At 41.5% G+C, this 14937-nt stretch overlaps 1 protein-coding gene across 9 annotated transcripts in view; it reads left to right on the plus strand.

Moving 5' to 3' along the window:
• Positions 1 to 14937, plus strand: part of ARID1B (AT-rich interaction domain 1B) — a 450840-nt gene that overhangs the window by 51975 nt on the left and 383928 nt on the right. For all 9 annotated transcript variants that reach the window (XM_047858467.1, XM_047858473.1, XM_047858469.1 and 6 more), the window contains exon 2: positions 692 to 886. In XM_047858467.1, coding sequence (XP_047714423.1) covers positions 692 to 886 — 195 coding nt within the window. The remainder of the gene's footprint in view (positions 1 to 691; positions 887 to 14937) is intronic.

Raw genomic sequence — 14937 nt, forward strand, 5'->3', positions numbered from 1 at the left:
TTAAGATACTGACATAGGAAAGGTGGCTTGTGACTCATAGTCTGGGAGCCTATTCATGCACACTAGTAGTCTTTGAAACTTTTTACCCTAGACATTCTGTATTATCTAAAATCTACCCTTTCACTTTCTCACGAGCACTCAGATGCGTTAATGTTTGATCAGGAGTTCCAGACTCAGGTCCAAAACAAAGTCGTTGTTCTAAGAATACTTTGAAGTCAGAAAGCCTTGCGAACCACTCACTATACTTAAAGCTAACAGGAGTTGGGTGAGATTAACTGATCATGCTCATTCCTATATGTATAGCAGGATTTTAGATGTAAATGTTTTCTTTCTTCAGACTCTTTCCTTCTCTGGTTTACATCGGATCCCTCTTAATTGTTAAAATCTCCCTAAAAGTAAAAAAAAAAAAAAAAAAATGTCTTGTAGCCATCTAGGTATTTTTCTTAAATGTTCTTCTGGGTTTTTATTTGCCAGGTTATTATTACTTTTTCTTAATGCAATAATTGACCTACAGCATATTCATCTCAGGTGTTACATACAACATAATGATATGATACTTGTGTGTATTGTATGTTTTTAATATTTTCAAAAGTAAGGATAGTTGTGTTTTTAACATATATGTGAGTGTAACACAGTTTCTGCCTTTGTAATAAATCATGACTTAAATCTGTGTCTGTTTCTTTCTTCATAGGGCAGCCCAATGGATCCTATGGTGATGAAGAGGCCGCAGTTATACGGGATGGGCAGTAACCCTCATTCTCAGCCTCAGCAGAGCAGCCCTTACCCCGGAGGCTCCTACGGTCCCCCAGGGCCACAGCGCTATCCAATCAGCATCCAGGGTCGGACCCCAGGGGCCATGGGAGGAATGCAGTACCCACAGCAGCAGGTTTGTGCTGGTTTTTACCCCACCCCTCTCCGAATGGGTGACCCTCTTGTCTTTGTCTTTTACCGACTACCTAAGATTGGTACTGAGAGAGTTAGGGGGCATTTCACTGATTTTCTGCTCTCTTTTAATTATCATCGTTTCTTCAAGTAATCATGGGTGCAGTTTCCTTTTTTTTTTTCAAGAAGGAAAAGTGAGCTGCTTAGAACAAAGTGGACAGAACATCTGTTTGGTAGAGGGCTGTTACTGTGTTATTGGCTGTATTGGAAAGATAGGCAGTGTCATCATTTTGCAGCAAATTATATAGATCTACCCCCTGTCGTGAACTTGGCTTTCTAACATTTCTGATGGCAGACTGGCAGATTCTGAACTGTGAATAGATTTTTAAAGGTGACATTTTAACTTAAAGAATAAATAACCATGAAAATGGCATCATCTTTGAGAAAAGTTTTGGATTCACCCAAAAAGTTATTTTGCATTTATTCAATAACATATGAATTTCATATAAGAGGATTTGGTATATATCTGTTTTCTTAGCCTTTGATGGGTTTTGTGTTTTTGCTTAAAACAAAAAAGACTTCCTTCCTTTTATCGACTCAGTATTTTTCTCTAGAATCAAATAGTTGGAGTTACCTTAAATACCCATCTACTTTCCAGCAGTAGTAAACCTATAGTCTCTTGGATACTGAGAGTGTATCCTTGTAATGTTGGCCTGAGGAAGCATGATATTAGGAAAAGACTAAATTCAGACTCGTTAGGGTGTTTAATTACTAGAAACCCCAGAGAGCCTTATTTATAAATTCCCACACCGTGTCTTTAATGGGGGGGGGGGGGTGTTGGGGTGGGGGGGGTGCATTAGGAGGATCCATGTGCGTTTTACTGAATTCCCACACCGTGCCTTTAATCGGGGATGGCGGGGGGGGGGGGGGGTGCATTGGGTGAACCCGTGTGCATTTTACCGCCTCCAGGTAGGTGACTCCACAGTGTTGCCAGTAGCCTCTTCCAGGGTTTCATACACTTCCTCTCTGCAGATCCTTCCCTGTGTTTAACCAAAAATGATCTGTGGGGGAAAAAAATTGGCTCAGGCTTCTGCTCTCTGTAAAGTGGATGTGGAGAACGATACACTTTTACGTGCTCCAGAGCTGTGTCCGTTAAGTTGCATGTGAGCCTTTTCCTTTATAGACTGAATATTGTTTTTCCTTTTCATCTTTGCCCCTCCTTCAGTGATATTTTTATTTTACAGTGGTTAGAGGGCAGCTTAGAAGTAGCTCAGCCTTTGAGTCCTAGCTGTTGGTTCCTTAAACAGCCTTTGTTACTGTCACTAGTTCGTCCTGTCCTTTATTAAATTGGCTGCCCGGAATTCTCTCCGTCACTTGCACACTTAATTGCTCTGTTAATTTTTTTCAACATGACTTCTTTCTTCCAGCAATATTTTGCTGCCTGGAGTAAAACATCTTCAGCTGAGGTTGCTAATGGTAAGGGGGAAATAATTTGTACATGATTGAAAAGTAAGATGTGATTTTCTCTTCCTTCTTCAAATTTTAACCTAATTTGCCTTCAGTTGAAGGCAAGAAGGCCCAGGCAGCTAGCTGCCAAAAATCCTAATTCTCCTTTGTAGATGACTTCACGTGGGGGCTGATAGTTCTGTAGGAAAACTCTGGCCACGGGCAGGAGTAGAGGCAGAAGGGAAGAAGTGACCGACCTGGCGGGAAGAAGTGGATACTAACCACTCCTTGTTTTTCTGCATTCTCTTTTTTAAAAAAAAAATTTAAGTTTATTTATTCTCTCTGAGAGAGAGAGAGCGCAAGTTGGGGAGGGGCAGAGAGAGAGAGAGAGGGAGAATCCCAAGCAGGCTCTGCACATCAGCACAAAGCCCGATGTGGGGCTTGAACTCACGAACCATGGGATCATGACCAGACCTTAACCGACTGAGCCACCCAGGCTCTTCTTTCTACCGTATTTTCCTCATGTCAGATTGGAAAGTCATTTCGAAAGGCGGTGTTCATGGCAAGCTCCTGGATGCTCCTTTATCTTTTTCTCTGAATGAGTTCAAGTCTTATCACAGGCTTTCGACATTGGCACGGTTTGCAGTCCCAAAGTGGAAATCCCAACAAATGGAAAGGGTTTGTAAAGAAGGATTACCTACGATTTTTTTTTTTTTCGTTATTTTCTAACCCCACATGTGTAAGGCTACAAGTAGAGGACATATGCTAATACATAGAGTGACTTTACTTTTGTCAGCTTTTTGGGGTTTTTTAAATCCCCGTGGCTTTTACCTAGATTTGAAATAGAGGAACTCTTGGGTTTATTTGAAGGGACAAGTTGATGAAGATAACTCACCGAGTATTTCAGCAAATTTTTAATTAAGATTTTAGATTAGGTATTTTTACTGCAGACCAGAAGAAACATCTAATTCTGATTAAGGACAGATCTTCCTGATAATGAAAGGAAAGTAGTGTATCTGGTAGGAAACTGACTGCCCTGACTGTAGAATGTCAAACTTCCATATTGAGTTCATCATCATCAAAGGTTCTAAGAAATCTGTACTGTTTTTTCACCCTTTCGTTTAGTGATAATATAGCCTTGAAATATAGTATCTTGTTTTGATAACTGGAAGGCTAAAAATAGCTATGAATGCATTTTTGAATGTGTGTAACATTTTCAAGGAGACACAGCTTTTTAATACCAAGTTCAAGCGATCAGGTGTAGGCTAATTAATAGCTTTGAAGTGGAAAAAAAGAGTTAAGGTATTGGCTAAAGGTTATTAGAGCACATTTATTTTGTTAGGTTTAGCCTGTGTTCTTTGGTGAGGAATTCTCATTGAGTTGCATTGTTTGTGAATTTTGGATAATTACAATTTGTCCATGGACAAGGTCCTGGCACAGTGATTGGCTGCTGGTGCTGTTTTCTCCTAGTATTAATGTAATTGGCTCAGCGTTTTTGTAGTCATGGCTGCTCATGTTTTTCAGGGAAAAAGTTGAAAGATAATGATGACATTGAGTTTTTATTGAGTGGACATCACCACCTAGGCATGACTTTGCTTTGGAGAGCCTCCAAAGCTTTCTGTGTTTGGTTTGTGAACCTCTAATGAGCTGAATCCAGTTCATTTAATATTGCTCGTATATTTCTGCAAAGGATTAAAATGCAGGAATTCAAGTTTGTAAATTGAGTTGCCCACTTACCAGCTGAGTGGTAAGTTGTCTTTGGCTCAGGGGTCACAGTGTGATTCCTGGCTAGCATTCCACTCCTGTGATAGGAATTTTAAATGAGAATTCTGTTAGAAAGAACGGCCATGCTTGTATGAAACTGAACATGGGTGGTATCAGTGCTTGCTTTTTGTTTCTGAGATTAAGGAGGTACTGGCCACTGAGTGTTTGATTTTAGTGTTAACCTGCTGATTCTTGATTTGTATGGTGAGAATTTTATTTTTGAAATATACTCACGACGAGGTCTTTGAGCATGATATGATAATAGTACATCATTTTGGTATTTATTAACTGGAAATAGATTTGTGGTCTTTCACGTGCTGATTCTCCCACATCATCAGGCAAATACATAGCTAAACAGATTAGTTTTGCACAGTGCCCTAAAAACTAGTCTGTTTGAGTTTTTATTGAGCTGAGAGGGGAAATGAATTTTCTATGCCTCTGTGGAGAATGTTCTGCCTCTAGGCTCCTGGAATTCAAACCTGGAGATGGTTAACAGAAGTATACCGGTTGATTTCATCTAACGCAGAGGAAGTATAATCTTTAAGGTTACTAGAATCTGATGCTGAGTTTTTCAGATGTTGTAAAAAACTTAGATACCAAGGTACCCTTTGCCGGATCAGGGATGTGGGTGAGCAAATGTTTTGTTTTACTTCTCTTGTCCTTTGTGATCATAAATGTATACATAGGTCTGTGCCAACTTGGTTTAAAAAAGATTTTCGTATAAAAGAAATAGCACCCAGGAAAAATAGGCCACAGAAGTGCGGGTATATTTATTTATGTCAAGCACATTTCACTTACGGCATGTAGTCTGAGATTTTTCCTGAGTTATCAAAGGTTAGTGGGTTGATATTTTAACTCTCCTTATCTTGTTGCAGAAGTTTGTATAATCTAATGCCGGTTGGCATTATAAAACCAGGAAAAGGGAAAGAGGGCAAAGTGAGAGATTTATGTTTATGAGTGCTTTTATAATGGAAAACGACAACTTTTTTAGTTTTAAAAACACATCTGTGTTGCGAAAACCTTTACAACAATAAGAACATGGAATTGTTTTGAAAGATATTCTGGCAAAATTAAATAGAGATTAGTGATCCATCTGATCTTACCACTTTAAATCTAAATAAAAACCTAATTAAAATTGAGTTTCTTTTGAAAAAGGTGTTAGAAATCAATAGGTATTCTCATTTGTGTCTTCAGTTTATCTTCTGCAGTCCTTGGATGTCTATTTTGCTGTGTGTTTTTTGAGTAAAATATTTATTTCAGAACATAAGCATTTTATTTGGTACCATCTTAACAGCCAAAACACTTCTTCCAATGCAAATGTTTATTTTGGCAGCAGATGTTTCTAAAAGGAGACAAACATTACAATTGTTTGGCTAAAATAAATGTTTTCTTTGGGGTTATTGAGGCAGCCAAGCAAGTTCTAGGATTCCCACCTGTGTTACTTTATATTGTTGGTATCTTCTGGTAAAAAAGATTTACTTTTAAAAATACAGTTAAAATTATGTTTTGAGGGGTGCTTGGGTGGCTCAGTCTGTTGAGCATCTGACTCTTGATTTCAGCTCAGGTCATGGTCTCGTGGTTTGTGAGTTTGAGCCCCCTATCGGGCTCTGCGCTGACTGCGTGGAGCCTGCTTGAGACTCTCTCTTCGTCTCTCTCTGCCTCTACCCTGCTTAGGTACGCATTCCTCACCCCCCACCTCCTTTCTCTTTCTATCAATAAATAAACTTAAAAAATTTTTTTTAAAATTATGTTTGGTTCCGGTTTGAACAATGTCTCTAAAAAGTTGGGATTAATGGGGTGGGGAGGCTTGGTTAAAGATGTAACAATTCTGGAGTTTTTTTTGACATGAAATGTTTGCTTGGACTCAGTCTCTGAATCCTAAATGTGAATCCAGTGACCAGGGCTTAATTTTGGGTTTGCCTAAAAAGAGCTGAGAGTTCCTATTTTTAAGGAGCATAATGGGGTGTGATAGGATAAGAAAGGAAGGCTTGACTTAACATAATGGAGAAGAATGGGTCCTAGTGGCTGTTTTACCCTTAATTTTTTGATAGTTTGCACTCACTGAAAGACACCCCCACCTGCACCTGTGTGTGCACGGGCTTGCTTGCACACACATAGAACAGAACATCTGTGTGACAGTGGGACCTTAGTGCAACGAAATGTATCTGCGTATGCATATTCAGTATATTAAACATGTATTTTATGTGCACACAGATATACGTACGTATATGAGCAAACAGGTGCGTAAAGTGAAGGTAAACGTTTTGGCCAGTAAAACAGTGAATGCAGAGAGATCCCTTTCACAGTGCTGTTTACAGCATTTGTGAATAGCGTGTTCTGTGCTAAAAGACTTGGAGCCTAGCTGCACCTGCTCGTACACCTGAAACGTGTGGAGTCCTTTCAGCAGCTTGCAGATTTGTATCAATAATGGCCTTTTGTTGGCCACATTCTGTCTTGATTTCCTCAGTTCTTCATCAGTGAACATGAAGGTATTTAAGGTTTACCGACAAAATACATTCACACCTCCTATTTCTGCTTCCAAGTAGATAGCAGATGCTACTATCTTTGATGCCAAAGTTCCGTGTAGATGGATGTTTGTACCAAGAGGATATTTTTGAAAAGATTTGTAGGTACGGTAATTTTTATTTGCTCCTTAAAATGTAAAAGTCTGGAATACGTAACTGGTTCTATTTACTTTTTATATTGTACTTGAATTTAAGCATATTTTGAAGCATTCAGTGTGACATTCTTAGAGGAGGAGGATTAGAAGAGATCACATTTCAAGTTAAATCGAAATTTTAGGATTCTTAGCCTTTTTCCCTAAAAATGAGCAAAGACCAGCTTTTATACTTGAATGTGTGATGAAAAAATGAGATGATTTATTTTAGTTAGGATAGCTACTTTTATATTAGAAAGTCTATGCTGATATATTTTTTTTATCTGAACATTCACATTGTGCTAGATATTCTAAAGATTATATGTGGTGTATTGTGCCTGTTCTCTGCTTGTAGCCTATACTGTTTTCTCACTCACATCTGAATTCTAGGTATTTTACATTCATGGACTTTCAACTAAAATATCTCTTAAGCTTCTCTGTTACGTTTTCATTTTTGAGATGTGAATTTTAAGCATATGTTTAGGTAACATTAGAATTGCTCGAGTATATTTTAAATAAATTTGGTTTATTTGTTTTTTTACCAAAGAAACATTGAATGTGATGTTTATGTTAAAATTGTCTTTTAAGTTTTATGTATTTAAGTAATCTCCACACCTGACTTGGGGCTCGAACTTCTGACTCTGAGGTCAAGAGTCACCTGCTCCTTCGACTGAGCCAGCCAGGTGCCCTGATATTTATGTTAAAATTTAAACAATTCAAATAAAGTTAACGGTTGATACCAGTAAAGTCAACCAATCACATTACTTCAGTGCTCCTTGAGACACAAGCAGCCACGGAAGTCGCTAATTACAATGACTAAGTGGCATAAGTGGCATATTTTAGGCCAGTAGTTCTCAAGCTTTGCTGAATGTTAGAGTCTCGGAGGGTCCTTTAAAAACAGCAGGTTTGGGGGCCCCTAGGTGGCTCAATTTGGCATCTGACTCTTGATTTTGCCTCAAGTCATGATCTCACAGTTTATGGGATTGTGCCCCACGTCGGGCGCCTTGCTGAGCATGGAACCTACTTAGGATTCTCCCTCTGTGTCTGCCCCTTCCCTGCTTGTGCACACACACACACACTCACTCAAAATACATAAATGTTTAAAAAACAAAACAAAACAACTCCAGGCTTGGATGCTTATATCAAAGACTTCCAAGTGTTAAGGCCTCCCTCTTTTTTTGAGTGTGCCACACGTGCTTCCTTGTGCAGCTGGCATTAACAGGTGTCAGAGATAGACCAGTAAGTAAGGGCCCCAGAGCAGGTTTGGGGCCAGCGGCATTGCCCTGCTTTGGGCGCTTATTCTCGGGCCCTGCCCAGTGAGTCGGGAGTTGACCACTACCGTAAAGGGATGAAATGTGCCCAGATTCAGGAGTTGGGACAGTGTAGTCCTTTCTGATTAATGCTTAATCTGTGTGTGGTATCGGGAAAACCCGGACCTGGCTGTGCCCATCCACCAAATGAGGGAGTTTGACCGCAAGATCTCCCAGCTTGGATACTCCTTTTAAAATAATAGTAGATTAATGTCTTTTCATTTTAGTTTTGGATTTTAGGGTCTTGTCATTTCCAGTACAGTCTTCTGAAATTTATGGGTTGATGCTTGATGGGTTGTATTAATATAACTACTAACCCTCTTTAAAATTCTTTCTAAAGAGGAAAGAGCTGTTTGTTCCTCAGAGGTTAGCAGATTGTTGCAATCAGTGCAATAAGGTATTTTCTTTAAATTTTCTTTGCAAAGTGAAAATTTTCTCTGATAACCTCTCCCTCCTGGATACTAGTTGTGTACTAGGTATGTAGAATGTTGTCTGTCCTGTGTAACGTAGAAAATCATAAGATTGAGTTGCTAACTTTATTTGGGCTCACAAAAGGAAGCAGAGAGAGACCCAGTAATTACTTATTTAATACATTATTACTTTCTAAGTAGTTCTGAAAATAAGCATATACTGGATACAATTAGGATAAACTGTGTACAGTGAATTCAGAATAGAAATAAGAACTTTTCACATATTCTGTTCTGTTGCTTTCACCCTTGTCTAAATCCCATGAAGAGCGATTTAGGTGTCTATATTTTTCTACCTTAAAACGTGTTTTTTCCAAGGGTAAAAGAAGTTTTTTCTTTCATGTTAGGTAAAAGTTCAATTTTTAAAATTAAAAAAAATTTTTTTTTTAATGTACATTTATTTTTGAGAGAGAGAGACTGAGGGTGAGCAGGGCAGGGGAGGGCAGGCTCCAGGCTCTGAGCTGTCAGCACAGAGCTTGATGCAGGGCTTGAACTCAAAAGCTGTGAGATCATGACCTGAGCCAAAGTTGGACGCTTAACTGACTGAGCCACCCAGGCACCCCTAAATTTTTTTAATGTTTATTTATTTTTGAGAGAGAGAGACAGAGCATGAGTGTGGGAGGGGCAGAGAGGGGTAGACACAGAATCTAAAACAAAGCAGGCCCCAAGCTCTGAGCTGTCAGCACAGAGCCCGACTTGGGGCTGGAACTCATGAACTGCAAGAACACGATCTGAGCCGAAGTCTGACGCTCAACAGACTGAGCCACCCAGCTGCACCTATATGTTCATATCTTTATGGTAAAAAGTTTTTTATGACAGTCTGGTTTTTTTTGTAGGCAGTAAATTTATGAAGATCATTTGCCCATTTCATTTTGGAAAATAACTTTGAAACTTAAGTCTGTAGTTGTGAATGAAATCGCTTCTCTCAGAGTGGCTGTGCGGATGCCTCCCAATGCTGGGGAGCTGACTCGGTCCAGGTTTCGCAGCCTCAGGAGGGACTCCCCATGTGGGATCAGGTGTTAGGAATTTCCTGGAAATTCTGGAGCTGAGACCTGCGTGTGGTCAGAGTGTATGTATAAGGCGAATATCCCTGCCCTGCTAACATAGCCCCAGACCAAAACTTAGCAACTGTCTGTGACAGCAGGAGTTATGCAGCTTCCCATTTCCTGTGAAGAAGTGTGTTTAACTGAGAAAATGGACTGTATTCCAAAGAAGTCACCAAATTAGTCTCTCTTTATTGGTATTGAATCGTTAAGAGCATACTTTTTTTTTTTTTCCTTTTTAATAACTACCAAACACACCAGTGGAATTGGCCCTTCAGGGTTAGTCAAAGGCAAGGATCCAGGTCAATTTCTATAAAACATCAAACACTCAGGAACAAAGAGTGGGCCTAATATATATAGCAAAAACTGAAAGTATTGAATTAAGATGCAAAAAGACCATTGCTGAGATCATTGAATTTCACTTGTGGATTTCACTTCATGGATTCCACTTCATGGACTGAGATTTCACTTCACTTCTCCAGACTGAGAAAAACCAGCTTTCCCAGGTAGTTGTAGATGGGCCCACAGAGGGCTACGAAGAAATGTCTGATGGGAAGGGAACTCCAATCTGAGATGAACCACAGAAAAGACAGCCAAGCGGGGACAGTTTCCTAATATGGCACATAAGGATTATGTGTCCCTTTATAATTGATGTCATCGTTATCATTATTTGCAGGGAAAGTTGGGGAAGAGGAAAGTGTCAGAATAATTGTTGGCCGATGGGCCGTATGACCTCAGAATACTTCTTTAAACAAGTCAGCCAAAAAAGGAGACTTCCTTTCATTTAACTAGTCTATTACCTTGAAATTTCTAAGATTTTTGTGATCGCCCAATAATCTAGATATTTTATGCATTTTACGTCCTCACAGGTTTTCCTCAGTGTTTTGGGCTTCTGGAGAAGGAAAATCTTCTCTATTTCCTACTTGTGGGTCCTATGTCCTTAATCAGAGGTCTTGGAGATGAGAAGATTTTATTCCCAGGTAGTTGGCCAAAGTTTGATACCTGGGAGGGGGAAAAGTTCCTTTCAAGTCCACTGGGCTGCCAGGGAGAGCTCTCTTCCTTCTCGTTGGTTTCTCTGGCTGAGTTCTTCCCTATTCTTCCTTGGTAGTTTCAAAACTAAAGGGTAGAAAGAGTGATAACCTGGTGATATCATTGGCCCTAAGTCTTCATGTGTCAAGGCAAGCTTGGAGCAATCCCCCGGAGGGCAGTTCGGCGATTTACCACATGTACGCGCGAAGTCATGAGAGCCGTAAAGTACGGAACAGAGAGTGAGGCACAGGGTTCCGGGAAGGACTCCAGTTCTCACCAGAAATTGGCATTAAGCAACATGCCGTGTGCTGACTTCGACACCAGAGTCAGCTGTGGTTGGTGTGCCTGAAAGAATTTAAGTCATCTGACTGCATGGGAAGCTACGAACCTGAGTTCTGAATTCTCAGTTGGGGGAGGCAGAGTGTTTTGGATACCCAGTCTTTGTAGAGAACGCAGAGTTACTCCTGAAGGAGTTTGTCTTGTGTAAAAATTTCCCTCCTCAGTCCTCCTGCTCCAGTAAATGGCAGCTCCATCCTTCCGCTTGCCCAGGTCAGCACCTCCTCTTTCTCACAACCTTTCAGTCTGCTCGAGAGTCCCGTTGCTTCTTCCTTTACAATATATCGGAAACAGCATACTTCTCACCACCTCAGTGGCTACCACCCTGGGCTTAAGCCTCACCATCTCCCACGTGAACTCCTGGCTTCTGCTGCCCCACAGTCTGTTCTTAGCAGAGCAACCAGAATGATCCTTTTATTTTTTTTATTTTTATTATTATTAGTTTTTAAGTCGAGAGAGAGAGGGAGACACAGAAATCTGAAGCAGGCTCCAGCCTGCTCCAGACGGTCCAGAGCCCAATGCGGGGCTCGAACTCGCGAACTGTGAGGTCACGACCCAAGCTGGAGTTGGACGCTTAACCGACTGAGCCCCCCGGGCGCCCCCAGGATGGTGTGAGGCAAGCTGTGACACGGCTCCTGTGACTCCTCACTTCCCTCAGAGTCCCCGAGGCTCCCCCTAGGCCTACCCCTTCCTCTGTGCCTTTTGTATTTCCTCTTCCTTCTGCCTCGAAGGCTCTTGGCCGGGTCTTTGTAGGGCTTGCCTTCTTACTTCTCTTAAGTTTCTGCTCAAATGTTTATTTGACTTGCTCAGACTTACTTGAGTAAAACTGCACACTCCTCCCGTCCCTTGCCCCGTCTTACTTCCTTCGTGTCACTTACCACCTGAGGCGCGTCGTTGGCGTGCTACGGTTCCAGTTAGGACATAAGCTGTAGACAGCAGGGACTTGGTTTAGCCCTGCCGTGGCCCCTCGTCTGCAGCAGTCCACGGCACCGCACAGCAAGCGAAGGCGAGAATTTGCAGACCTGTAGACTCCAGCCAGGGAAAGCTGGGAGGCCCGACACTGAAAGGTCTCCTCCATGGCTTGCTTTGTTTCCGGCTGAACTCTTAGTGCCCAGCTCCGTGCTGACAGTACTGGGCCGTGCTTGTGGCCCTGCCGTTACGTCGCGAGGAATCTCCGGTACCCGAGAAGTCGGTGCAGCACAGTGGTTCTCTGAGGTTGCCTACTTCAGTGTGTGTGGTGTTGGGGGCCCGTAGTCCTCGCGCTGGTACTAACCCCACTGGGCAAATTGGAGACAGCTGCTCCTTTACGTCATGGCTGGTATCGTTCTTCTGAATTCTCTTGTGTGGAGTGTAATACTTAGTAGCAGGGGGAGGCGAGCAAAGATTTCCAGATCGCAGCCGAATCGGATTTGGCGTAAGTGTGATAACAGGCTCAAATCTTGGTCCTGACACTGGTCATTTGACAGTGCTTATGGAGGAAAAGCCCCTAAATAGTTAGGATGCCGTTTATGGAAAACAGACATTTTTCCCGCAGGGATTTACTGCTGGAGGAAAAGAATTCCTTCCCCGTGGAGGCAGAGCTGTGCCATGAATGGTGGGAATGCGGAGGCTGCCAGGGGGGCATCCGTCGCGGGGGAGCAGTTTACATCCAAGCTTGTACTGGAATTGTATAAAAACCAGTGATTTATGGGGAAAAGACTTTTAATGTGATGCTGCAGTTCTCCATAAGTGTCACTGGTCAGTTGAACCCGCTACTCTTGACAGACATTGTTTTCACGTGCTTGATGGAGTCAGAGCACTTCTGTAAAGCTCAGCTTTTAGAAAAGGTATGTTACACAAAAATAAATTCAAAAAGGATGAGAGACCTCAATGTGAGACAGGAAGCCATCAAAATCCTAGAGGACACCACAGGCAGCAACCTCTTTGACCTCGGCCGGAGCAACTTCTTATTAGACACGTCGCCGGAGGCAAGGGAGACCAAAGCAAACATGAACTATTGGGACCTCATCAAGATAAAAAGCTTCTGCACAGCAAAGGAAACAATCAACAAAACCAAAAGGCAGCCTACGGAATGGGAGAAGATACTTACAAATGACATAACTGATAAAGGGTTAGTGTCCAAAATGTGTAAAGAACCTGTCAAACTCTCAACACCCAAAAACCAAATATTCCAGTTAAGATATGGGCAGAAGACATGACTAGATATTTTTCCAAGGAAGACATACAGATGGCTAACAGGCACGTGAAAAGTTGCTCAACATCACTCATCATCAGGGAAATACAAATCAAAACCATGATGAGATACGACCTCACACCTGTCAGAATGGCTAACATTAACAACCCAGGAAACAACAGATGTTGGCGAGGATATGGAGAAAGGGGAACCCTTTTGCGCTGCTGGTGGGAATGCAAACATCCACTCTGGAAAACGTTTTGGAAGTTCCTCAAAAAATTACAAATAGAACTACCCTACGATCTAGCAATTGCACTATAAGGTATTTACCCAAAGGATACAAAAATACAGATTCTAAGGGGTACCTGCACCCTGATGTTTATAGCAGAATTATCGACAATAGCCAAACTATGGAAAGAGCTCAAATGTTCATCAACTCATGAATGGATAAAGAAGATGTGGTGTGTGTGTGTGTGTGTGTGTGTGTGTGTGTGTGTGTGTGTGTGTGTAATGGAATATTACTCAGCTGTCAAAAAGAATGAAATCTTGCCATTTGCAACTAAGTAAAATAAGTCAGTCAAGAGAAAGACAAATACTTTATGACTTTTCTCATATGTGGAATTTAAGAAACACAGCAGATGAACATACGGGAAGGGGGGAAAAGAAATAGGGGAAACAAACCGTAAGAGACTCTTTTTTTTTTTTTTTTAATTTTTTTTTTCAACGTTTATTTATTTTTGGGACAGAGAGAGACAGAGCATGAACGGGGGAGGGGCAGAGAGAGAGGGAGACACAGAATCGGAAACAGGCTCCAGGCTCTGAGCCATCAGCCCAGAGCCCGACGCGGGGCTCAAACTCACGGACCGCGAGATCGTGACCTGGCTGAAGTCGGACGCTCAACCGACTGTGCCACCCAGGCGCCCCAAGAGACTCTTAACTATGAAGAACAAACGGAGGGTTGATAGAGGGATCTGGGAGCAGGGGATGGGCTAAATGGGTGATTTAGGAGTGTTAAGGAGGGCACTTGTGATGAGCACTGGGTGTTGTATGTAAGTGATGAATCATTAAATTTTACTCCTGAAACCATTATTACACTATATGTTAACTAACTAGAATTTAAATAAAGATTTCAAAAGAAAAAGACAAAGGAAAGGTGTGGTATAGACCAAGATTTGGAACTGTTGCCTTACGCCTGCCTACATTGCACTGTTGCTTGTTTGCAGAAGCAAGAGGTTATGACCACCCCTAGAATGAAAGTTACACCTACCAGTGAAGAAACGTAATTTAGATTGAATTTTTAAAAATTATCCCTGTGTGCTTTATTTCAGTTGACGATGTAGGATAAATAATTCACTCTTAAGGAAGTACAGGGATTTAGTGCCTCAGTATAGATACGGTCTCATTGTCCCCTTCCTCCTCATCATGATCATCATTATCTTCCTAGGCTCGGTTTTCTATTTGTAACATACGAGAGATTGTCACCAGATGCCGAAAATACCAGTGGTCGCCATGCCTGGTGATCACACTAGGTACATTTACGTGGATGCTCTCATGTGATCCTTGCCATGTTTGTTTATCTCCGCTTCATGAATAATAATAAGGGGTAACGTTCATTAAGGGCTTACTCTGTGTCAGGCACTGTTTTACTGCTTTAAGTGGATTAACATAGTCCTCATGATGGCCTCCTGGGGCAGGTGTTATAATCTTCAGTTTATAGATGAGGAAACTGAGGCAGGGAGGTTAATTAGGTTGTTCGAATTTATGTGCTCACTCAGTGGCAAAGTGAGAATTTCAGATCCTTGACATTTTGGGGCCACGCTAGCATAAATTT

Source organism: Prionailurus viverrinus, chromosome B2 (genome assembly GCF_022837055.1).
Source record: "Prionailurus viverrinus isolate Anna chromosome B2, UM_Priviv_1.0, whole genome shotgun sequence".
Lineage (NCBI taxonomy): Eukaryota > Metazoa > Chordata > Mammalia > Carnivora > Felidae > Prionailurus > Prionailurus viverrinus.